At 31.1% G+C, this 25,740-nt stretch overlaps 1 protein-coding gene across 2 annotated transcripts; it reads right to left on the bottom strand.

Moving 5' to 3' along the window:
- Positions 1 to 828: 828 nt before the first annotated feature.
- LOC142624132 (uncharacterized) lies at positions 829 to 16,499 on the bottom strand. 2 transcript variants are annotated; one of them, XM_075797641.1, is made up of 16 exons: positions 16,364 to 16,471; positions 16,225 to 16,254; positions 15,956 to 16,108; positions 12,075 to 12,177; positions 11,803 to 11,898; positions 11,629 to 11,684; positions 11,408 to 11,531; positions 8,725 to 8,787; positions 8,559 to 8,618; positions 8,313 to 8,474; positions 7,670 to 7,743; positions 7,495 to 7,588; positions 7,228 to 7,364; positions 7,062 to 7,142; positions 2,600 to 2,705; positions 829 to 1,161 (listed from the first exon to the last, which is right to left on the bottom strand). In XM_075797641.1, the coding sequence occupies exons 3-16, from the start codon at positions 16,096 to 16,098 to the stop codon at positions 1,093 to 1,095; spliced, it is 1,368 nt and encodes a 455-aa protein (XP_075653756.1). In that variant the 5' UTR covers positions 16,099 to 16,108; positions 16,225 to 16,254; positions 16,364 to 16,471; the 3' UTR covers positions 829 to 1,092. The 2 variants fall into 2 exon arrangements, with proteins under 2 accessions (XP_075653756.1, XP_075653755.1); XM_075797640.1 differs by lacking the exon at positions 16,225 to 16,254 and having other exon boundaries at positions 16,364 to 16,499.
- Positions 16,500 to 25,740: the final 9,241 nt, after the last annotated feature.

Here is a 25,740-nt window from a genome sequence, read left to right as displayed (position 1 = left end):
TATTTTTCTAGTTCTTCACTATCTAACGTGAATATAAAAATTGTATTTTGAACAATTGCTAAAGCTGTAGATAAGGAATGATGAATGAATGAATTTAATTATGTAAATTATTAATTTGAATAATAGCTAATCATAAGTAAGACTAGATGCATGATAAAATGAGTATACTATTATTATTTTTTCTTAATTTTAGAGATTTAAGCATTTAATAATGTAATTTTTTTAGATCTCAAGCTCAAAAACTTGACTTGAGCTAAAGTTTGAACTTGATATTAAGCTCGAGTTTGGCTTGACTAATTAATCAAGCCAAGCCAAGCCAAGTTCAAACTTTTTGGCTTTTCCATGAGCTCAAGCTCAAACACTATTTTTAAGCTTGTCACAAGCTCAAGCCAAGCTCGAGCTTTTGATTTTTCCTAACGAGCCAAGCTTGAATATGCACTACTCGACAAAACTCGGCTCGTTTACGGCCCTACGTGTAGGAGAGATTTGGCAAGAAGAGAATATGCTAGTTGATTAAATTAGAATCCACTAAGTCTCATTTTCTCTTAGGTACAAAATAGTCCAACCAAACTCATTTTAATCTCACCAATAATGCACTTGCATTCTCTCATGTACAAATTAGTACAACCAAACTCATTTTAATCTCACAAAATAATTCTAATGCACTTGCATTCCCTATTTGTGCAAAGAGGAGGTTGCCAAAACCAAACCTCCTCTAATATTTGAATGCTAGATAAAGCAAAGAGTGCATCTCCTTACCTTTTTTTTGAAGCATTTTATTCTTAGAAAATGAACAAGTCAAATAAAGTAAAGAAAGATGCCATAGAATTTGAGTACAATCTTAAACCATTCTTAACTATTTGATCCATGATTAAATAAACATTCTCAAACCATTCTTAGAGTACAATTGCAAACCATTCTTAACTATTTGATCCATGATTAAATAAACACTCTCAAACCATTCTTAGGTATTTGATCCACGATTAAATAAACATTTGAAGAAGCAACCAACGCAATTAAGTCTTCCAATGAAAGCAAATACATGAAAATGAACCAAATATAGGTTGGTCTAGCATTAATATGAAGGATTGATCACTCTTGATGGAAACTCTGATATGGTTTGTTGAGTGCAGTAAAGTTGCCAGGGCGTGAGAATACAACCTATATAGTAGATAGAAGCAAAAAATTTGAGTTCCATTGCCTAGTGTGTGCTATAAAGTATGATTTCAAGATAGATTTGACAAGCTCATGAGTCAAGAATAACATCAATTTGCATCAGTGAAAGATGTGTGACTTCATGAGTGAATATTACCAATGGTAAGCATTAGTACAATTTAGCAATTGTTAACTACCTAAATTCTTAAATAAAACGATACTGAAAGATTCACAAATTTTTCTTAGAATGATTTTACTTAAAAATCAATCATGACTTATTATTATGTTCATGTTTCTTCATAATCTTAGTTAATTACAAATATGTCTTCATATAATTACAAGTTATGAAAAATCAATTATATATATTTAATAACAAATTTACATTATATATCAGTCTTATATGGCAAATTTGAACATAAAGTTTGATCATTTAAAACTAAATTGAAAAAAAAATTGTAGGAGTATTAAAAGTATGACAATATCTAAAAAGCTTTCCTACCAATCTTCTTGGGTTTTAAAAAGTTGTATAACATCCTATCAAAAAATAGTTTATGTTTTTAGTTTTATGTTTATTTATAAAATATTTTTATGCACATGAAATTAAGCTTAAATGGAATTGGTTTTGTGAGAGAGGATGTTCTCTCTCTCTCTCTCTCTTAAGTGAGGGGATGGGGAAGGCCACATGAAGGAGGGTTTCTTGGATGGGGTTTGGAAGAAGAAGGTTGTCCGTTTGAGTCCACCTATGATTATGGTGGTAATAGTGGTGAGAGGAGTGAAGAGAATGAAAGTGGTGGTGGGACGAGTGTGGGGGTAGGGGGGTAGAGGTGGTGGTGGCACTATATGTATAAGTGAGGGTTGGAGATAGTGGCACTGTTGGCAATGTAGAAGAGCCATGAAGGTGGTGGTGGGATAATGTGATGGGGATGAGGAAAGGTGGTGGCAACGACAATGCATAGAGTGGAAGGGGGGATGGATTGCGGTGTAAGGAGTGAGGGGAGGATGGAGGAGGAGATAGGCGTCAAGAAATTAGTTAGAAAATGATGTTTTTTTTTTTTTTTTTGAATTAGGTATAGAGGCACAAACTAATTATATAATGGGAAAGATATGGCAGTGATGACGGTGTGGAGTGAGCCAAGGGAAGTGATGGTTTTGGTGATGTGGAGGAGGCACATGTTGGTCCAGAAATTAGTTTAGGCATAAAGCATGAACCATTTATTACAATTTTTTTTTTTATAATTGCTTGTTGATTATGATTTTTTTTTTCTCTTAATTATTTTAGTTTGCATAAAAAATAAAAAAAACTCGCAAAAAAAATACTTTGATAAGTGGTACTTCACGCTGAAAAAAATAGCGGTGTTAGTAACAGTTTACATGAATCTTAGCAACATTTTATGAGTTAAAATGTTGTTTTGTAGCATAATATTACGTTAGACAATAAACATACCTGATAATCTCCAAGTGTACGTGACTTAAAACCAGATGCACAATAATCAAAGTAATATTCCCATGTTCGCATGAACTTTTCATCAAATCCAAGAGTAAGGATTTTTCTGAACACAAACATTAAAAACCCGACATCAAGATACAAACCTTGTGGTTAAGTTGAAATCAAGATTAGTTTCACAATGTAGAATAATCATAAATTTGCCATTTATTATTCTCAATTGCCCATACCTATAACAAACTTAATCCTTTTCAACTCATCTATCCTATTGTAAAGTAACAAAAACATGTGCATGTTCTAATCTTCATCAAATCTCCGTCCCCAAATATAACTAAAAAAATAAAATCTCTTATTGAAAATTAATTTTGAAATATGTGTTACCAAAACTTGATTATTTTTTAACATTCATAGCAAGTTTTAAGGGTATACGGCTATACATTCAGTAGACCCTATAAAGAACTAAAATTACAAGAGCAATCATTTTGCACTTATAAATTTTCTTGACATTGTTTACTTTGCAAAAGTAATTGACAATGCTCTAGGATGGTTCTGTTTCTTTAGTATATAAAAAATAGTTCAAATTCAGTAAGAATAGAGTGTAAAACTCATGTTTTACACCATCTAATAAGAAATTGCTACATCAGCTTTTCACTTAAAATTCAATAGATTCTGTTACAAATAATAACATCTCAATAAACTTACAATTAAGTTGGATTTTCAAATGGGTATTAGAATTGATTGAGTGTAGTTATGTCTATTCTTTAATATGTAATATGATAATGTGTCATATTGAGATTGGAAGGGTAAAACTTGAGTTTTACACCACATCTTAATAGAATTTAACCTCTATAAAAAATTCTAACATTTTCTCCAATGGAGAGCTAATGCACCACAAGAGAGCATAATAACAACAATTGCCATTGTTAACAATATAAAGGGCCCAAATCTATTATATATTTTAGCCCAAATTGATAGTATTACTGTATATATGTACCACAAATCTAGGTTAATCTTATTAGTTTAGGAATTGTGTATATTCTTATATAATTTTAGGGTCTTGTTAAGAGATACGCTTAATGCAATTGTTAATAAACTAATAGGAAAGTTTTGACTTCACTTTTATGGGAAATATAAAAAGCTGTCAACAACATTTTTTATTATATCATTCTTCCAATAAAATGTCTCTAAAAATAGCTTCTAAACCAATGCTCTTAGGGCATTAATTAACATTTCCCATAATGTTATTAGGTTAATAGTTATAGGTTAAAATACCATAACAGAAGTTGGTCAAGAATGAGTTTTTGAATACTATTTGATGTACAAGACTTATTCCTAGAAAAGCTCAAGATAACCAAAGTGTTTGGAATATAAAAATTTGGTTCAACACTTGGTTTGACAATTAGTAGATTGATCGAGATAATCTCGATATCAGTAGATCGATCAAAACTGCGAGTCTAGAATTCAAATAAGGCCCATTGAGTCTAATCTCTTATATTTTGTGACCTAATTGCTAAAGTATAAAAATTGATATAGGATGATCACAAACTAATCTTGCAAGCATAATTGGTAACTTAAACAAACTTGGCATAGGATTGGTTAACTTGTATCAATCGTGGTCTAAATTCCCAATGGATTTTATTATATTACACAAAAGGCAAGTTAAGAGTTTTGTAGTTTAGTGATATATATTATCTCATTCTTCCATAGAAAACTTATTTTAAAACCCCACTTCCCCATATAATAAAAAAGGAGCAAAGGCCTAACCATGTTAATTTCCTTCGTTTTCTTCTCACTCCGTCGCCAAATTGCTTCTACATCACTATCCTTTGCTTTTTTTCGTAAGTTTCTGCCACATGTCTTCTTCAGCTATTGTCACATGTCATCTCTAGCTTTTGTCATGTGTCTTCTCTAACATCTACCACATGCCTTCTCTTAGGCCTATCATGTGTCATCTCTAGCACTTGCCACAATGACTTATTGTTTACCTTTTTCACCATTTTTTTTTTGTTCCTAAACCAATCGCTTTCCTACTTGATTTTTTTTATTAATATAAATTTTTTATGTAGATATTAAATTTTTAGTTTGTTTATTCATTCGTAATCTCCAAAAAGGCCTAAAACAATGATTATTAATCAATGAAGGCAATAATGATGATTTCAATTTCACTCACTATGCACGTGCATTTTTCTTCTACACTTGGCATTCAGCTTTATCTCTCATAACACGTGTGACGTGTTCACCACCTTGGCTGAGTATCACAAATCACACTGATTGTTAGCTTCTTCTATTGGCTTTCTTTCCAACCATGCATCTCTCTCACTTTAGATCACGTTTCTTTACTTTATTTTAATTTTTTTTTGGGTCATGTGTCTCTACTATCTTTAGTGAAGTTTTTTAGATCACACACTTGCTTTGCAGTTCTCCAAAAGAACTGCAAAAAGACACAAGTGAACAAGTCCCACCCATAAAGAAGATTAAGTCCACACACACTTGATCAGTAGCCTCTATATGCATAATGTGCACTCTCATTAGCAATGTCATGCCTCAATCACTATCTTCATTCTAACTTGTCATCTGGACTTCATTCAATTTGGCATGTTCAATCCACTTTGCATCTGATTTGGTTACACTCTCCTTTAAAATCTCACCTTTTTTTTTGTTTTTGTTTTTCTAAAATTAATTTGTCTTTAAGTTTTCACCTTGAATTTGAAAAGGATGTTAGAGATATTAAGGTTCAACCTTAGTCAAACCCCAAGTCTACACTATATACTAGTTTAGATTTCTTGTGCTATAGGATATATTTACAATACAAGTACACATAATGTTGCTTTTAGTGCACGACTACAAGTACTATAAGTATAACTTTAGGTAAGTTTAGGGTGATCTACTATATATTCTTTTCAACAAGTTCATCACAATGTACATAGATTAATAGGAAGCTTTAGCTGTCATAGGCTTTTTCCTGTGGGTTACGTCCCTAATAAGACTAAATCATTGTAATTCCACTAGTATGAAAGTCCTTTTAATCGGTGTTCTTGATAATTAATAATTTAGAGTCTTTGCTCTTAGGAATTTCGTTAGAATTTGAAATAGGTGCAACATTAAAAATTCTCTTTAGACTTAGTATAATGACAAACAAATACAGATATGTTTCCTCCAAAAATATGTCTGTACTTGCCCTATGAAGCTAAATTCTTATGAAAAATTCTTAGCTAATTGTGGAGCATAGATATATGGTGCTTCATTTTCTCACCTTCATGATAGACCTTATCATGAATTTAATGAGTAGACTTCACCATTAATGTGAGAGGAGAGAACCTTATTCTTTGTGTTCTTAAAGTACTTAAGAATTACTATACTCTTACAAGGAGGTGGGTCCTACGCTTATGGGGTACATATGTTTGTAGGAGGCTTGCTTGATAGAGCACATCATTTAAAAAAAAAAAGTACTAAAAAAAAAATACAAAAACAAACCATGATTCTTCTATGGAGTAGAATTATGGACCATGTTAGGAAGATAACATCTTAAGAAGACTCTAATGGATTAATATAATATATAGGGACATCATTTAATCCAAAAAATTAAGCATGTAAGTTTGGGCTTAACTATGCTATTAGTTATTAACCACTCAATCTTTTCGTTATTATTCAATGTGAAACTTCATTTATAATGTGTATACCAACAATCTCTCCTCACATGTGAGTCGTTGTTTTTCCATAAGTTATGAACAAGTCTTACTAACTCTCATTTGCTTATGAGTTTTATTATATATATATATATATATATATATATATATATATATATATTCTCCACGTGCTCCACACTGTGATCTAGTACCATTAACAATACTCATTTATTGAGCCTTTTTCCAAGGCTTTATGGATTGCCTTGTGCAATGTTATACACTTGTGATGCATGGGCTCTGATCCATTTGATAGGGAGATTACTATCGAGTATTTAATATAATATATAAAACACTACTTTAACTCAAAAACGTAAATATGATATATAAAACACTACTTTAACTCAAAAACGTAAATGTATGAGTTTGAGCTTAACTATATATTAAGTGTTCACTTTTTTCATTATTATTCGATTAATATTATAGAACTTCACTCCATAAGATACCACCAGAACAAGCTGGCATTTTGCCATCTTCAACTACTGCATCAAATAAGTACAATTCATGCATACAGGTGTATACATTGGGACTTTTGGTTTATAGAAAATTTTTTATGGATGTTTGATTTACAAAATCTGGACAAGATTATATATTTTCTTTTTTGATAATCAACAAGAATTCTATTATTTTCTACGAATTTATGTTTGTTTAACTAATTATGCACCACTCATGCATGAGAACTGATGTATTTTCGCAAGTCTAAGCACAACCTGGGGAAGAAATTATTATAGTATATATCAGGAGGCGAAGCAGGGGAATAATATGATTATTTTTCTTACCTCCGGTTGTCCATAAAATTTTTTCTCCAATATCTGAGTGTTTGGTAGTAATGAATCCCTATGTTCTCCACGTGCTCCACGCTGCGCTTACAAAACTTTGAATTAATTTACTAGAGAAATAAATAGTAAAAAAAAAAACTAGTAAAACCAATCAATGAATTAATACCAGAATCTGGATGCATTAGCCATGGCTGATATTACACTGTTTAATGAAGGTAGGCATCCACCAGGAAATATATATTCCTTCATAAAATCTGCACTTCGCCTGTGCTGGTCGTAACGTTGGTCTGGGATTGATATGAACTAAGAAGAAACAATCACAAACAAGCTTTAATGGTTGGCAGCATATTTAAATTTAACCCATCATAGAGTTATAGAACCAAGACGTTGTAATAAAACTGGGAAAGAGATAGGAAACCATTTGTGTAATTACCTGCAGAACAAAAAGCCCATCTTCTGCTAATAATGAATCACAGCAACGAAAAAACTCTTCCATATATTCATGGCCAACATGTTCAATCATCTCACTGAAAAATGCTATCAAAGATCATGTTATTTTTGGAATCATTTAGGTAAGATTTAAAATTTGGTGGCATAAAGAAACTCGCCAGGATATAATTCTGTCATATTTGTAGGTATTGGGCAATTGGCGGTAGTCACAAAGAAGAAGCTTAATGCGGTCCTGCAAGCAAAGTTGATTAAAGTTATTAATTTTGAAGTGAAATTTTTTATGTTATTCTTGGATAATTGGATAGTAGGGGAGGGGGAAGAGATCTAAATGGAGATTTTCTATATATCTAACTATCTAATTGGATAATTGAGCTATGTTCAACTAGCAAAAGAGATCTATAAATTCTTTGCTATGTGCTTTTTACATGTTACCATGATAAAACTATGAATATGATTCTCTTCCATTGCCTCAAAATGGAGAGGGTCCATGATTTAGTTTTAGTTTTCATGATTTTAAGAGTGTATATCAGTATATGCGGTGCCACATTATTAAAATTTAATTACACCAAATGTAAAGAATGATGACTCATTTTAAATAATCTGGTATTATATTTACTTTTGCCAAAAAATGGATCAATTTTAAAGCAAATGAAGACGATCATTCTCCATATAACAAAGGCAAAGGGATGCAAAGATACGATATACAATTGGGAATATTAAATTTACCTTCAAATATGTCCCACGTATATTGATATTAATGATGTATGATTTTAAGGTAAATGTCATTCATCAAATTAGTACCTGAAGGCCAGCATCTTTCACTTTCTGTTCCGCAAGTTTTAGTTGCTCTTTAGACAAAGTGATGCCAGTATATTTGCATCCAGTTCGATTGACAACTTCAATAGCAAAGCTTCCCCAGCCACACCCAATATCAAGAATTTCATGCTTCTCATCAATTCTTGCCTAATTTAATTGAAAGAAAAAAAAAAGATTAGTTTAGGGTGTGTTAAACTTTAAAAATTTGATATAATTCAATAGAAAAGTCACCTTTTCAATCAAAGAAGATATTTTTCTCAGCTGCGCAACCTTCAAGTCCTCATCCTCCCTCTAAGAGATATTGTCATAAAGGTGAAGTTAAGTTAAATCTAAGATTATAAAGGAAGAAGTTGATGCATTGTTTAACATTAAATCATTAGAAGGTTTTGATCCTGACCTTAAATAAGCCGGTGGAGTATGTCATTGTTTCGTCCAAGTACAGAGCGAAAAGCTCATTACTCTATAAACACACCAAAACGAATTTTAAGCTTATGCTAGCTGGATATCAATTGTATCACTAATCAGGTTTGAATGCATGAACTCTAAACATATAATACTCTCAAAGTGAACACAATTGAACTCGTTACGATGACCAGCTACACAGACTGATCACATACTATTATTCTTTTATGCAGATTGAACATGGTATCCCAAAATATTCCATGTAGAGTCCAAATTGGTCTAGCGAGAACTCCAATCCAATTGGCATCTTTCTATGAACTTTGGTCGGTTTATATAGGATGGAAACAGCACCCAAAAAAAAAAAAAACACCATTTTATTGATGAGTAGCAATATCTCCAATTTGTTACTTGTTAGGATTTGAGTTTGTAGTGTTGGCAAGCCATGACAAAAAGTAAGTCTCATTGACTTAGAATGGTGTATTTTCAAGTCCAAGACAAAAAATTCAAGTTTAGGATGAAAAAAGTGAGATGCAATCTGATTCTCTCGATTACTGTTCGATAACTATTTGATCGATTGAAAGTTGCAAATCAACAAAAATTAGCAAACGTAAAAAGTCCAAAATTTGCCTGTTTGAAATCCATATCGTGATTTTTTTTTTTTGCAGTAATTAGAGGATATTATAAGCTAACACTAGGAGGGGTTTTTAGAGAGAGAAGAGTGCTTCTTGTGCCTCTTATTGTAGTTTAGGGTTTTTGTACCCAAAGCTCTTTCAAATCTTCTACTAGTGTTATTCTTTGAAGAAACTCAAGATTTGGTGTTGTAGGAGTTGCAACCATAACAAGATCATACATAGTTGATGACTTAAACATATGAGTCGAATCTCAAAGTTACAAATGAGTGTTTGTGTTTAGCAAATTCAGATAGAAGAGTCCGTGGATTTAGGGCTGCACATGATTGTGTGAGTAAGTACTATAAGAGGTAGTTTTAGATTTAGAGTTTAAATCTATTGTACAACTTCCATTCTCTCACACTGAATTTGTTACCTTGAAGATAGTTTAGGTTAAATCCTCCTTAGATTTTTTACCTTGAAATTGGTAGATTTTATTGGTTTTTCTAAGTCATTATATCACTGTCTTCTTTACTTTTTGTACTTAGTGATATGATTGTTTGTATTTAACTTAGATATGAATAATAAACCTAAACATTAACTTGGTTAATTAATTAGGTCAAACAATTTGAGTGTTCAAGGATCTAAACAAAACAATCTATACTAACAGACTATAATATGATTTAACAATAGGCTTCCCTTTTGCTAAATTAAAGGAAAAAAAAGAAAAGAAAAGAAATAGATTTACTTATGGGATTATGGGGCAGCAATAGTTGTTGGAAGATGAGTGCAAATATCCGTAATTGAAAAAAAATGCCCCCTCCAAAAAAATGGTCCACGTAATTCTTTTTATAAGATGTAAAAAATATTAAAAATTGTAGTGGAGTTTACATTTCCACAATTTTGGTAATAAAGATTTCAGGTTTGTTACAATAAAATTAGACTTCGAATAATTGAAAACAAAAGCTAACACACAAAGAAAAAAAATGCTGAATGTAGTCTAGTTTCTCAAAAGAAATTAAGATATATATATATATATATATAAATTATAATATTTAGGTTTTCCATCATACTTTGGGCAAAATACAAAAAGACCTCTGAACTTTGGGTCAAAATCAAACTAACCACCTTGAGAAATGTCTATTACTATGCTTTTAACCAAAATGGTAAAGACGAATTTTTTTTTAATATTTTAAACTTTTTTATATTATAATTCAATTATTATAATAAGTGAGGGATTGGAGTTTTAAATCTTGATTCTCTTCGTAAAGGAGACCAAATAATGCCATTAAATTAAAAATTTTTTTTACAATATTTATTACTATTCGTATATTTGTGTATGTAAAACTTTATTTTGACGGCTTGAATTTTGACATTTACTCCTGTACCTCACAAGTACTTATACTTATAGAGTAACTATCGTATAAAGGGTATGCGGTGGTTAAACCTATTAGTTATAATGGACATTGTTGATATAACCTCTTTTTTTTTTTTTAAATGAATGTAATTTGTTTTTGGTACAAAGAATGAATGTAATGAAAAGTCGACTACATGTGAATAAATAAAACTTTGGTCTTGTATATTAAGAAAAATAAGAAAAATTATTGAGGTAACTAAATGAATTGACATTAGACAATAAAATAAATAAATCAAAAGTTGTATCTAAATGATGTTTTACATAATATTTAAATTAAAATTTAATTAACTATACTTTTTTTTTATGGTTTATATTGATTAATATATGTAAATTAGTTTTTATCATATTTTTTTTTTTCTCTTGCCCTCTAGAACTACAATCCTAATTCCTAACTCTGTCTGACATGTGTTTACGTATTTTTCAGAATCCTTCTTCATTTACAATTTCTTTGTCTGAGAATTTTAAAGCAGTATTTAATACACATGTGTACACATTTGCATGTTTTGAATCTGTGTTTATGTAAGCTTTGTTTTGCACAAATGCATGTTCAACCGTACATTCACTTGCTACAGTTTCCTTCTAGTTCTAGAATTATCGAAAGACCTCAAAAAAAAAAAAAATGAAGAAAAATTTTAGAGGCCAGAGTCTTATACCAGCTCATAATGACGAGAGATGTTCCTGCGAGCTTGTGTAAGACTATTTTGCCTTAAAAGATGCTTGAAACAATAGCTTGCAGATCCTATAGCAGCTGTAAATATCAATGGTGTCCACCAACCCCTAAAGCCAGGAAAAAATAGTTTAGAAATTGAGTAGATAATTAATCATAATTTGATTATCCAAGCTTCTAGCAAAGTCTAGCAGTTGCAATATATACCTTCTCTTATCCAATTTTGAGATAGAGGGCTTTGAATCTCTGCTGGCAATAAGAAGCTGCAAAACATTCAACAATGGCAAATTTTAAGGAACTAAAGACCAGAAGAATCCTTTGTAGGTATTAGGGTAAGAGGGGTTTCGTTTCGGAATTAATTTAGACTCAAATCAATCTTACCAGAAACAAGTTTAGAAGGCCTTCATTTTCATCGGCGAAAGAAATATCTCCATCAATATATGCATCTGCAAGGCCTAAATCAGCCCGAGTCATGATCTGATCAAAACAATCTAAAATTCATCAATGGTGGTGAGAAAATTCTGCAGTATAATATAATACAATTTTGAATTTAAATGCCAATATAATGTGCAACCTATTATTTAAATTTCAACAATAGCATGTTGCAATTGATTTGTGTAAAAATGATTCCAACACAGATTAAGAGTACGTACCTTCCAGTAAAACTGTGGATTATGAACTTTAAGAACTACTTTCAGAGAACATTTTGTCTTGTCTCCTTCAAAGGTCAAGACTGTGCCATCTTCCTCCAATAAACTGCAATGCCACAAGGCACAGATCATTATCCATCTTCTAGATACAATTTGATTATAGTTTGTGTGAGCGGGTGAAATTTAGGGGACAGTATGCATGGAACCATATATTTAGGACTTTTTAAACTGCAACCGAACTATGATGGACCCTTCCGACTGAACAAGGTCGACCAAACCCGCGCGATAACCTTCTTAAGAAGACCTTAGACTAGACAAAACAACTTGAAGTGGGGATGGCTATAAGGAGGCTAATATGGTTAAGTTAGAAAACTAGCCAGAAAAAAAAAAAGAAAAAAAAAGAAGAAATAAAAATGACACAGTCACATTGCATAGAACTTGCCTAATTGCCTTACATTTTTAATTTTTAATTTTTAATATTTAATTTTTAATTGTTGGCTAAGTGAAGGGGTATTTAGAGTATTCACATTCAAAAAGAAAAATTACATTACCAGAAAATCACTTTATCTATTTTATGTACCTACTTGAACAATCCACCCTACATCTTGTTCTTTATTTTACAATACATCATATTAAAATTAAGGGCAAAATTAGCCTTAGGCCAAGGAAAACTTTTGGTCAAAAAAATTCATATGGCCCCCTCCAAATTGAAACTAAAAAAAAAAAAAAATTAAAGTAGTTATTCAACCAAAATACTCAAAAATCAATAACCCACATTTGTGGTTGTCCCCTTTCAAACAACTTCACTTTTTACTAACAAAACAAAAGTAGATCTCTTAAAAAAATCTTTGATAAAAAAAAAAAAAAATACATGGACAGTTTAGTGGTTTGTCGATTTAAGATCCAAAATTAAAAGTTTGGGACTTTGAAATTGGGTTGCTATTCTGTTGGTTATTTCCACCTAGTAGACTTTTTTTATTTCTCATCTGTAAAAAGACTTTATAGTTGAGCATTATGGCCGATAAGATATTTTTTATATTGCCGTTAATTCTCAATTACAACAATTAAATTGTAAGTTTAGTGAATATATATATATTAGAGTTACTTATTCTTAGTTAAGTTTTAATCCTTAAGAGTCAAGAGACACGTGAATCTTATTTAAATCGATGATGTTTTTGTTTAATAGTACAGAAGTTTTAGCTGTATAATTTCATAAAACATGAAAAACTACAATTGAAAAGAGAATTTCACCATTCTGAGTATGATGTAGTTCAACATGTGGACTTCAAATTTTTTTTTTTAAAATTTTTTAATTATGTATTGGTTTGTAAGGCTTAGAAAATTATAGCAAACTATTAATTAATATGTTTATTAAGGGGTTGTATAGTTGGACTTATATTTTTTTTTAGAGAGTTTCAACTTATGGCGTTCACTTCTGAAGATAAAATGATAGATCTTTATCATCAGATCAAGATCTCTTATTTAATCATTAGAGACTTTACTAGTTGTATTTATATTTAATTTTCCAATTTCCACTACAATTATAGAATGGGTATTTTAAACCATGAATATATCAAAATTAGGTTTCACAACAAAATGGAAGATGACATTTTAATGGACTCTTCTAACTTGCTCATAAAAAAGATAACTGGTGATTTTATTAAAACTAAGAAAATTTATTAAGAAAATTTTATTTTGTTTATATTTTGTTTATAGAATGGGTATTTTAAACCATGAATATATCAAAATTAGGTTTCACAACAAAATGGAAGATGAGCTTTTTAATAGACTCTCCTAATTTGCTCATAAAAAAGATAACTGATGATTTTATTAAAACTAAGAAATTTTATTAAGCAATTTTTATTTTGTTTATATTTTGTAAATAAAAGATAAGTACATTTCTTATTTTTGAAAGATAAAAAAATTATTCATGTTTTGGCCCCCAAAATAAAATCCCGGCTTTGTCCATGATTAAAAATATACAATATTATATACTCTTTGAAATTGTGTAAAAAAATGTACACATTAGTTTAATCTACAATGTAAATTTGATAATTATGGTAATTAACAATAAGACATTTATTATAATTATGTTTGTATATAGAATTTATCTATTCTATCATGTAGAGACAATTTTACTAGAGAATGTAAATATAAGAGGTTTTATGAATAGTATTTGTGGTAAAAAGAATCTTTACAGTAAAATTTAAAGTGGTGCACAATATTATAAAGTCAACAAAAAATCAAAATTTTTGGTTTTCAATAATGCTATAGATACAATAAACTTTCACAACATTTTCACACCTTGTTTAAGTTTTAGAATGTGATTGGAACAACATTATTTTCATTTGGACCAACATTGATGTCACTTTTTTGTTATATATCAATGACAACTTGAAAAATTGTTGTGAAATTTGGTATGTCTTAAGTTTTATTGTTTGGTTATATATATGTATGTTATAGATTATAAACTATGTCGTGGTAGCAGACTTAAACTTGGGCTTTTCACGGGTCAGATCGACTCGAGTTTGTGCACAACCTGCACCCAACCAAATTTGATTGGGTGAAGGAAAAATCAACGCCCTATCAACTCAAGAGGAGTGGCAGACTGGGATCTTCATGGGTGGTGTGCAATTTAGGAGAAATCGGTAATAGTGGTGATAAAGTTGAAAAGAGCCCGAAAGAACCAATGTTTGGTTGGATCTCATTAGATCTTATCAAGATCTCATTGGATCCAACAGGATCTTCCTGGATCTGGTCAAGAATTCACCATATTTGGTCGGGATCTCGTCGGATCTGGTTAGATCTTGATCGATTTGAGAGAGAGAGAGAGAGAGAGAGAGAGAGAGAGATGGGTTAGGTTCATTGAATTTTGAGGGAGGGAACCTGACACTCAATCCTCCAGAATTGGATTTTGGAGGGGAAAACCTGCCTTTGATCGTCTTAATCACTGGATCAGTTTGTTTTTAGTTCGAGTTCAGTCGGATTTTCCAAGTGGTTCAGGTTGACTGGATCTATGGACAACTATACTTGAAATACTTAGTGTTGGTACTAGTGGTGGAAATTAAAAGTAATTTGAATTATAATTTGTTAGATGAAAATTTGAAAACCATAGGTTAAATATAAATTATAATGATCCTTTGAATATAAATCTTTTGTCTCATTTTTTGTGTTTCATTTTATATTTTACAAATTACAACTTACCATGTATAATTTTCTTTTTAAAATAACTAAAATTTAAAATGGAAAAAAATCAAACAAATGATGTTGTGATTGGTGAAGTATAAAGAAAACACAAAAATAGGATAAAGAATTTGTATTATTATCATATATCCAAAGTTGGACTTCATCAAAAGTGGCAATGGTGTTGGTATCCTTTGCACAAAGAACAACATTATCCATTGTATTTCATTTTAGATTTTTATGGATAACTTTAGACTACCGCCCCATGGTTACCAAAATCCCCTGCATGCTTACATAATCAAGTCACCATAGCTTTAACCAAAAGCCTAAAGGTTCCAGATAAATTAACCTTCAACCCCTGTTCTTTTAGAAATATAATAAAATATCACAATATTTTATAACAAGATGAAGAGTAAATCTGCCATAGGTCACAAAAAAAAAAAAATACCATATCCTCCCCAACTCAAAACTTAGATTTAGATATTGTAAAAATATTATGAAATTTTATTGTGTTCCTGAACACTTTTTATTTGAAACCACCAAAACAGCTCTTGCATGGTGATAAATTCCAGAATCGAGATGATCATAGACTACGTATACTATAATTGATTTTCAGAGAGTGTATATATATATATATATATATAGGAAGCAACAACCTGCAGAATCATGTAAAGAGAATGTCTAGTTACAAGTAAACTCACGTTAAACATCCAGCAGAGATGTAACGTCCAAGGAACCTAGTGACAAAAAGCCGTGCCCCAGCTTCTATGAGAGATGGTTTTTTGTGTTTTGGCTTGCTTAGAAGAGCGATTTTTTTTCCAACCAAACTATTTGCAGCAGCCATGCTCGCCAGCCTACAAACAAGTATATCCCGTAAGATGCTTCAAACTAAAGATTTTCATGAAAGAAATGCATAGTTATAGACCTTTGAAAAAAGAAAAAAAAGAAAAAAGAAAAGAAATAGATTGACCTCAAATTTCCTTAAAGATGTGCCTTAGTTCTACAAAGAGGAAAAACAATCTGATGAAATAATAGGGTAATTATATATTTCAAGACTGATGTAACAGAAAAAGAAAATTAGAGAGTGCTTAATAGAAATCTGTACATGCCTTGACTATGGGTCGACTTCACTGTAGAGGGTGGTACGTTGATCCTATCTCTAATGTATTCGGTCTAATGATATCAGATGGAGTGTAGATGTGCATGTGCTGTATATATTGTTTATTGGTTAAGCTACCTCTGACTGCTGTGTAAATATTGTTGAGCTTTAAGGCCTTCTGTATTAATTGGCATGCCTGATAAATGACTTTATGTGTCAGCATTAAATGGGTAGCTGTGGCCATTTATGATGCAGTTGGGGACGTATTGTGTTATCTTGATAGTAGAGAAACCTCGTACAATTGTTTGGTGTGAACTTTTAATACAGTATAGAGTTATTGATACCCAGGACGGATTCAGATCTTAGTTAGGGGCAGCTTTGCTGTTTGCAGGACCAATTTAGGATTTTAAGCTAATAGGGGGTGGAGCATAAAAAAAAATAATTTTAAATAGATATTTATATAGTATTAAAAATTATAAATATACAAAATTGTTGTTTTTAAATATGTTAAGAGGCAATCATCTATCAATAAAGACAAAAATAAAAATAAAATAATGTTTTGTTAATACTAAGCTAGCTAGGATTTTTTTTTGTGTGGAAATTAGAGCATTCACAGTAGTGGTGCTAAATTTTTTAGCTTTTAGTACTTCAAAAAACTATTTTATCTATTTTACTATTTCATTTTACAATACACCCAATATTATATGTTCTATTTTTTTATCACTTCATTTAAAATAATATAAATAACTCATTAAAATAATAAAGAAGAGAGAAAATTTGAGTTTTTTAATTAAAGAAAGAGATATAATCTTAATAAAATATTGTATTTTATTTTTAATAATTTGCTACAGTCAACTGGTATTTATACTCATTTACTGTATTTGCAAAAATATTAGCTTTAGTTTCTCTAATAATACATGATTTTTTTGTTCTTTGGTGGTAAAATAGTTTTATTTTTATTTTTTGCACAAATAGAATCCCATTGTGAATATTTTTATTGTTTTTACTAAGTTTTTGGATTGAATAGTTGCTATTTGGGTTAGGCTAGCTAGACTGATTGGGGAGAAAGGGGTCCAAATACAAAAATGAAATACAAAATGACTTTAAAAAAAAAAATTGGACCTGCGGGGGGGTGGAGGCAAGCCCCCTTAGGCCCTCACCTGGGTCCGTGGCTGGCTGTTGGTTGTGTGTAGTGAGTTTGGCTTCTGACTCTCCTACTGCTTAGTTGCTAATGAATTTTTTTTTTTTGGTGCTGGGTAAGAAAAATAATTATTTTGTTTAAATTTTTTTAAAGGGTTAGGTTGTTTGTTTTGGGTAAAATTTGTTGACTAGACTTAATTTTTTTTAAGTTTTATTATTGATAATTTTTGTTGTTGGACTAATTTTTTTGGGCTTGTATATTTTGTTTTAGATTTTTGATCTATAAATTTTTTTTAATGGTCTTTAAAATGAAGAAATTACTAGAGCTATAAACTTTTTTACAAATTGCTGATGTGATGAGTAATTATTGGTCTGTAAAAAAAAATATAAGTGGTGGGCTTGAATGCGAATTAATAAGAATTTGCGACCTTAATGGTTTGTAAAAATGTTGTAGAAATATTTATGATTATAATAATACTCTTAAAAGAATCAATGATATTGTTAAGGGGGCAAAAGTGTAATTTTATAGAAAAAATTACTAAAATTGGTACCCATAATAATATTTTTTAAAAATTGGGCTGGGCGGGGGGTTTGCCCCCAAGTCTAACCATGGCTCTGTCCATGTTGACACATGCTCATGGTTTTTCCTTTAAATGAAATACTATAATATAAAGTAGGGCCAAACTTATGTACAGTACTTAGGTGCTATTTCTTAAATTCTCATTTTAAGATTTAGCTATGTGGGTGTACTTAACTAAAAATATACTTTCATCCCTTGATAAAAAAAGCCATATGACTGAATTTTAAGAGGAGAACTTAAGGAATACCACCTAAGTACAGTACCTATGTTTTGTCCTATAAAATATAACAAAGTAATTATTGTCACATGAATATATATAAATATATATATATGTATATTTATTTGAGAAACAAACTCACATAGAATATTCTAGTTTAGGTATACTGAGCTATTAATTAAAAAACAATCTTTTTCTTGCCCTTTATTGCAAGACCAACCAAGGGCAAGGAATTTATTATTATTTTCACTAAAATAAATGATGTTATATTGCTTTTTTAGTGTAATTAATAAAAATTTTATTATCTATATATAGTAAGAAAAAATATATACTTCTTTTTTATTCAAAATTTTGATCTTCTCCTATTATGAGCTAATATACAATAGATAAGATATAGTGGAGATTAAGTTTTTCCAATCATACTAGTTAGAAAGGTAAAAGAATTTCATCATTTAAAATTTTTTAACTTATAGCCATCTGTTTTGATGTTATATTTAACCCTAAAAGAAGTACATTATTGGAATCGTTCTAACTAATTCATATCCCCCAAATCTTAAATTCAAAGCTTTGGATCTATTTTTGAATTTCAAGGTTGTTAGGTTCTAAATGTTTAGGTTTAAATATTTAGATTTCTATTTTTATATATGTTGGCAAACTAAGATCAAAACGTGTCTAGATTATGTACTAGACATTGCTCATGATAGTACAAGTTAAGATTCAAGAACATTGAAGTTGTAGAAAGAAGAATTTACTTTTAGTGAAGTTTGATCGATTGAACTTAAGCCTCGACCGATCGAAAATCGCAAATAGGATTTTCTGCAAAATTCTATTTCAGTCCAAACACTAGAAAAACATTTAGGGTTTCAAGTAAAACACTTTTGGGTAAAAAAGGGAAACCTTAACTACGTTTTAGATGGTCTTATGGGACTTTGGAGGTGCACTTTTGAGATCTAAAATGTACTGTGTCTTTTCATTTCAAAGTCACTACCAAAATTCCATCTACATATTATTAGAACCGGTAGATCTAAAGTTGCTGTAACAAGATCATTCATAGCTAATGATTTAAATCTTTAAGGGTGGTCTTGAAGTCCCAAACTAGAGTATTTGTGTTGCTAAACCTTTGAGTGGGATCTCAAAGTCACAAAAGTGGGTGTTTGAGTTCAGCAAAATCAAGAAAGAAGAGTCTATAGAGTCGGAGCTGTACGTGGTCGTGTTAGTAAGTTCTACATGAAGTTGCTTTAGATTTAGGGTTTAAATCTATTGTAATATTCCATTCTATCATAGTGGATTTTTTACGGCGAAACTATAATGTTTGTCCCTCAAGTTTACCATGTGCACACAATTGATCCCTCAAGTTTCAAGCAAGCACAATTAGTCCCTCAAGTTTTAAAATTGAGTTGTATTAGTCCTTTTACTAACTACCGTTAGTGGTGCTACTTACGTGGCTAACGGAAAAATGACTTGACATTATTTTTAATGATGTTGCATTTTTTGACTAATAAAAATTACAAAATAAATTTACACAAGAAATCCACCGGTAACAAATTAAAACCATTATTTGCAACTGATTCACAAACTCTGCCACGAGAGAAAAGGGGAGATTGACCACCGTTGACGACAACCCAAGACCAAAACCAAAATTAAAAAACTCTATAATTTCTTTTTCCCTAGAAAAGGTCATCACCTCAAAATTCATAAACCCAAGAAACAGTTACAGTTAGAATCCCTAGTTCTTTATAGATGATAGGATGAGAGAATGATTTCATGACACAGAAACAATAAGAAAGAAACAAGATCAAAGATTTTGTTATGGTAGAAATGTCATCGTCCAAGACAGCAATTTGGGATGCTCCACTTCATGCGATTGGATTCGAGATTGAAGACCTGCCTTCTCAAAATGTCATCGGCCGCCTTCCTATTACACAAAAATGTTGTCAGGTTTAGTCAAACACAATCAAACCTAGTTGAGATCACAGAGAGAACTATTGTTCACACTTCCATTGTAGAGATCGAAGACCAAGATGGCATGTTTAGTGGCAGGGACAGGGGTTATTAGTTTTTCTCACACAGTATGAGGAGGAGGCTCGTTGTATTTGAGATTAGAGGCTTTGTTTTTTTTTTTTCCCGAAGGTATTAGTGGTACAAATGGGTGAGGCTAAGGGTTTGTTAGTGAAAGTGATGGTGATGGCGCTGAAATTCAAAGGGATGCAGAGGAGAGAGAAGCATCTGACAGAGATGATAGAGAAGAAGACCAATGAATTGTTGGCGAAAAAGTTGCCGAAATCTAAAGAAGCTTTGACAGAGATACGTAGAGGACGAGAGGGATGAGGAGAATGAGAAATTGAGGATTTGTGATAGGAAGTCAATGCGGAGAGAGAAGAGGAGTGAGAAATTGATGGGATCGAAGCCAAGAGTGAGATGCACAGAGCGAAGGTTTCCTCCATTAGAGAGAAAAGGTCAGAGATTCCTTGTATAGAGAGAGAGAGAGAGAGAGAGAGAGAGAGAGAGAGAGAGAGAAATGAAATCACAGAACTAGAGATGAAAGAAAGTAAAAGAAGGGGAGAGGTTGAGAAAGGTGAAAAATTATGAATAAATTAAAATATTGAAGAAAGGAAAAAAAAAATTTTAATAGCAAAATCAGTTATTACTGAATGCATTTGCGTGAATCAATAATTTTTTTTTTGTTCAATGTTGTCGCTTTCTCAACTTGCCAAACCAGCATTTTATTTTGTAATTTTTATTAATAATAAAGTGCCACGTCATTAAAAATAATGCAAAGTCATTGTTTAGTTAGCCATGTAAGTAACAAATCTAATGATAGTTAGTAAAATGACTAATATAACTAAGTTTTAAAACTTAAGGGACTAATTATGCTTGCTTGAAACTTGAGGGACTAACAACGCACATAGGGTAAACTTGAGGGACCAACATTGTAGTTTCGTCTTTTTTTACCTTGAGAATAGTTAGGTCAAATCCTCCCAAGGTTTCTACCTTGAAACGGTTGGTTTCATTAGTTTTTCTAGGTTATTATGCTGTTGTGTTATTTATTTTTCCGCTGTGCATGATATTATTTATTATTGTTTAACCTAGATCTCATAATTACCTAAGTAAATACTTGGCTAATTCATAAGATTAAACTATTCTGATTTTTAAGAGGTATCAAAGCGGGTTCACTTTGTTTGAATTAACATATTGAGTATGATCCTTGATCGCTGCAATCATGGATAGTTTTAAGTGTCTGTCTATTCATATTTCTGAGATTTGAATAAAAGGGCATTATTTCTTCTGTTGATTTTATTGATGCTTGTGAAATTCTCCATAAGGAATTATTTAAATCTATAAAAATTGCTAAGAAATTTAAGGAAGAGTTAAAATGGGATAATCTTGAAAAAGTGGAATTGATTGTAAGATTGGATGAATCAAAGAAAAAGAATGAATTTTTGAGAAATCAATTTTCCTCTCGAGATGAAAAGATGAAAAGTTTGGAACAAGTGTTAACTAAGTCTAAAGCTGAATTGATAAAATTGTCTTGTACCAAACCTGTTATGTTTGATGACAGAACTGGTTCTGTTCCTTTTAAGCCTAAAGCTGACAAAGGTTATATTCCTCCTTTTAGTAGGAACTATAAAAAAAAAAAAGGCTTATTTTGCTAAGTTAGACAAAGGTTAAAGTTCTGATGTAGACGCTGAAGTTTCTAAATCTAAATCTAAACCTACAAGTGGAGTACAAAAGAAATATGTTTTTATGCCTACTTGTCACATTTGTGGTGTTGTCCATCACATTAGACCAAATTGTTCTTTGTTGAGGCAAAAACCAAAATCTGAGACTAAATCTATTGTTAAGAATATGATGTTTCTAAATTTGTTTTTGTTTGTCACTTTTGTGGTGTGTTTGGTCATATTCGTCCTAACTATCATAAATTAAAATTTAAGCATTCTGTGTTTCAGTCTAAGATATGTGATGATGTATTTCCTGCTACAAGTCTTGATAAATTGTTTCATATGCTTTTGAAAAATTTAAGCTTCTTGGCCTGTGAAAGGAAACTGTAGGATTTCAGTCTCTCTCAAAAGAAGTGTGTAATCCCATAAATACACTTTGTTTCTCATGGTTTTTCATCTACAAAGCTAAAGCTATAGATGCGTGCTATATGGGTGAGAAAAGAATTGCTAAGATGAGTGTTGTTTACCTGTCCTTGATTTAATTTTTTCAATTATTTGTGGACATGTTTTCTTTCAGTTTTTTGTTGTTTTATTTTCTTAGGTTGTTTTGTTTATATAAAAAAAAAAATCCAAAAACATTGAAAAGTTTCAAAAAGACAAAAATATTTTATTTTGTGTCTAGTTTTATTTTTCTTGAGGATTACATGAATTATAATATCTCTCTCTTGACTTAGAATATGCTTGATATTGTGGAAAAACATAAAAAGTATGTGTTGCATAATTGAGTGAATGAGCTATATTTAATTGTGTGTGAGTATTTACTAGTTTGTACATATACTCATGGGTTGATTAAGAAATTGATATTTCTTATTTGTGTACCGTCTATAGCTTAGTTGAGCATTATCATGCATTGTTGTTGCATTTTATTCAATTAGTATAATGTGTGCCTTTTGTTTTTTATCATAAAAATTTTGAAAACACAAAAAGATTTTTTTTTTTGTTTTTGTTTTGCGCACCACTAAGTGTGTAATTAAGGTTGGCCAATGAAATTTAGATTTCATTATTGTGTACCTTGTTTAGCTTTGATGAGCTATTTTTTGCACTTTGCTAGTTTGTGCTATGTAGTATTTGATTGTGTGAGTTGTTTATAGTCTTTAAGCAAACGATCTTGATTTTGATGTTACATTCTTTTGATCGAAAGGATTAAAAACTCTTAGGAGGAAAGTGTATATAACCATCTCACCACTTTTGCTCGCCAATCATGAACACCTGTGTGCAAATTATACAAGCTGTGCTTCGTAAGGTGTAGCACTTGCATAGCGAGAGTAAACGAGGTGTTAGTTTTAAAAAGAAGAAGAAAATCATATTGTATCAAAGAAAAAGAAAAGAAAAGAAAAAAATAGGAAAAAAAATAAATAAATAAACAAAAATGCTTTTACATGATTGCAAGCATGTTTTCTAGGAAATGTGAGAGTTATTTGATGTAACTATATGATTTAACTCTTTAGGTGATAGTCACTTTCAAACCAATGTGATTGATGACGTAGAAAATTTGTTTAGTTACTATGGACATATCACCTATTAAATACTTTGTACACTTACTAGTTGCACACACTACACACAAGTCAATGCTAAATTCTGTACGTAAGACTGTGTGTGTGTTGTCTAATCTGGCCATCTTTAATTGCATATGATTTGATGTGTAAATGCAATTTTTTTTTGTTGGAATTCAAAGAAAAATGTGTCTAGAAGTATAAAATTTTGTGATTTTAACTTCTTGATTGGTTTTGATATTTGTATTTAAGAGGCATCATGTTTTAAAACTTTTTTGGATCATGTTAATTTGCATCGAGTCATTAAAACTGCTTTCAAGTTGTTTTTTTCCATAAAATTTCTAGATTTTTAAGTTTTAAAAATTTTCACTGTCTGGACTGATCGAAGATTACTCTCTACCAATCGAAAATGTTCAGGTTTTAAAGCAAAAACTCTTTGTCTAATTTGATTGATGTCCGATTAAAAATTCTTATAGTTTTTTTTTATTGATGCTTGATTCCTTTCGATCGATCGAAACTGAAAAATTTTCAGTTTTTAGTTTCTTGACCAATTAGTCTTTTTATGCATCATTTTTGTTAGGATTCACATGCATTTCATTGTTTTCTTTATCCATCTTGCATTTTTGCTGTCATATCTTGCATTGGTTTCACACACAACATGCATACACTTTACTAAATTGGGTACTCAATTTGATTTAAAAATTGATTGATTATTTTTTGGGTTCTATACATTTTAGTATATGCTTTTTTTCTTGATGTGTGAACTGCTAAAAATTGTGAATATTTTTTTTTGAGATTTGGTGGATAATAAATGTGCAAATATTTTATCTAAAACACATTGCATGCTGGATTTTTATATTATTGAGATACATATTGTATAGTCTTCACTTGTTGTGCCTGGAAGTGTTTGCATGCATCTGTTTTCTGTTCACATAGTGTCAAGTTTGCATATATTAAAAAAGTGAATGTTTGTATTCATGTGGATCCTCAATTTTTTTAGCTAGGTTGGAGTCTTTTTATTTTGGCGTAAATGCACTTTTAGTCCTTACATTTTGACGTTTTTCCATTTTAGTCCCTAAATTTTAATTTTACCACTTTTAGTCTCTAATTCAATTAACACGTTCCATTTTGGTCTTTTCCGTCAGCCAATCGACGGAAATAGCTGAGGTGGCAGCCGGATGAATTAAAATATTATAAAAAATGCCACATCACCCATGACACGTCAGCAAATAAATTTAAAAAACTAATTTATTAATTTTAACTAATTAATAAAAATAAAAACAGAATTAAAAACTAAAATTCACATTAATTAAGATTGTTCTTCATGTTCTTCAGATTGTTCTTTATTTTACAACTTGTTCTTCATATTCTTCTCAAATCAAACCCAGCAACCAAGAACACAACCCAGCTACGAAGAACTCAAACCCAGATCACTGGGACATAAATGAAAACAAGAAGAAAAAACCTAAATTCAACACCTAAAAAATTTCTTGAACCCAGAAATTTCTTGAACAAGAACACCAACCCAAAAATTTTCTAAGGAAACAAACACACAAAAAACCCAAAAAATTTCAGCTCAAAAACAAAATCATAAATCTCAAAGGCACAATTTTCTCAAACCCAGCAAAATCATCTAATCCCAGAACCCAAAGTACCAAATCAATCCAAAAATACATCACAACCAACCCAAACAAAAAAAAAAATCTCAACCCAGAAAAACGCATCTCAAGAAAATTTTTACCTTGCTCTCAGATCCAACAAACAAAGAACACAATAACAAACTAGCAAACCCAAACAAAGAACACAACAACAAACTAGCAAACCCAATTATAATCAATGACTTGCTCTCAGATCGGGTTGAAAAATATCCCCAAACCCCCAAGCGAGTCGCGACCCACCCAGGATGAACATGAACCCGGACGAGAGTCCCTCGATGATATACCGGCCGTTCACTCGCCCCTGCAGGAATACTACGAGCCGTATGGATCTTGTGGCCGGGTTTTGGACGGAGTCGATGCCGAAGGGCTCGACGATGACGTCATAGATGAAGTCGGAGACGACGAGCTCTGACCCGCTTCCAATGTCCGAGCGCCTCCACCTCCAGTTCTCTCACATCAACCCAATGCCTTCCGTATTCAGCTTCTTTTTCTCCGTTTTCATCTTCTCTTTCTGGGTTTTCTGTGTTCATTTTTCATTGGAGATCTGTTGGTTTAAGATCTGAGTTTGTTGTTGTAGTTG

This window comes from Castanea sativa, chromosome 2 (genome assembly GCF_040712315.1).
Source record: "Castanea sativa cultivar Marrone di Chiusa Pesio chromosome 2, ASM4071231v1".
NCBI classification, from domain to species: domain Eukaryota; kingdom Viridiplantae; phylum Streptophyta; class Magnoliopsida; order Fagales; family Fagaceae; genus Castanea; species Castanea sativa.
The sequence above is the reverse complement of the archived record's forward strand: the minus strand, read 5'-3'. Positions and strand labels throughout refer to the sequence as shown.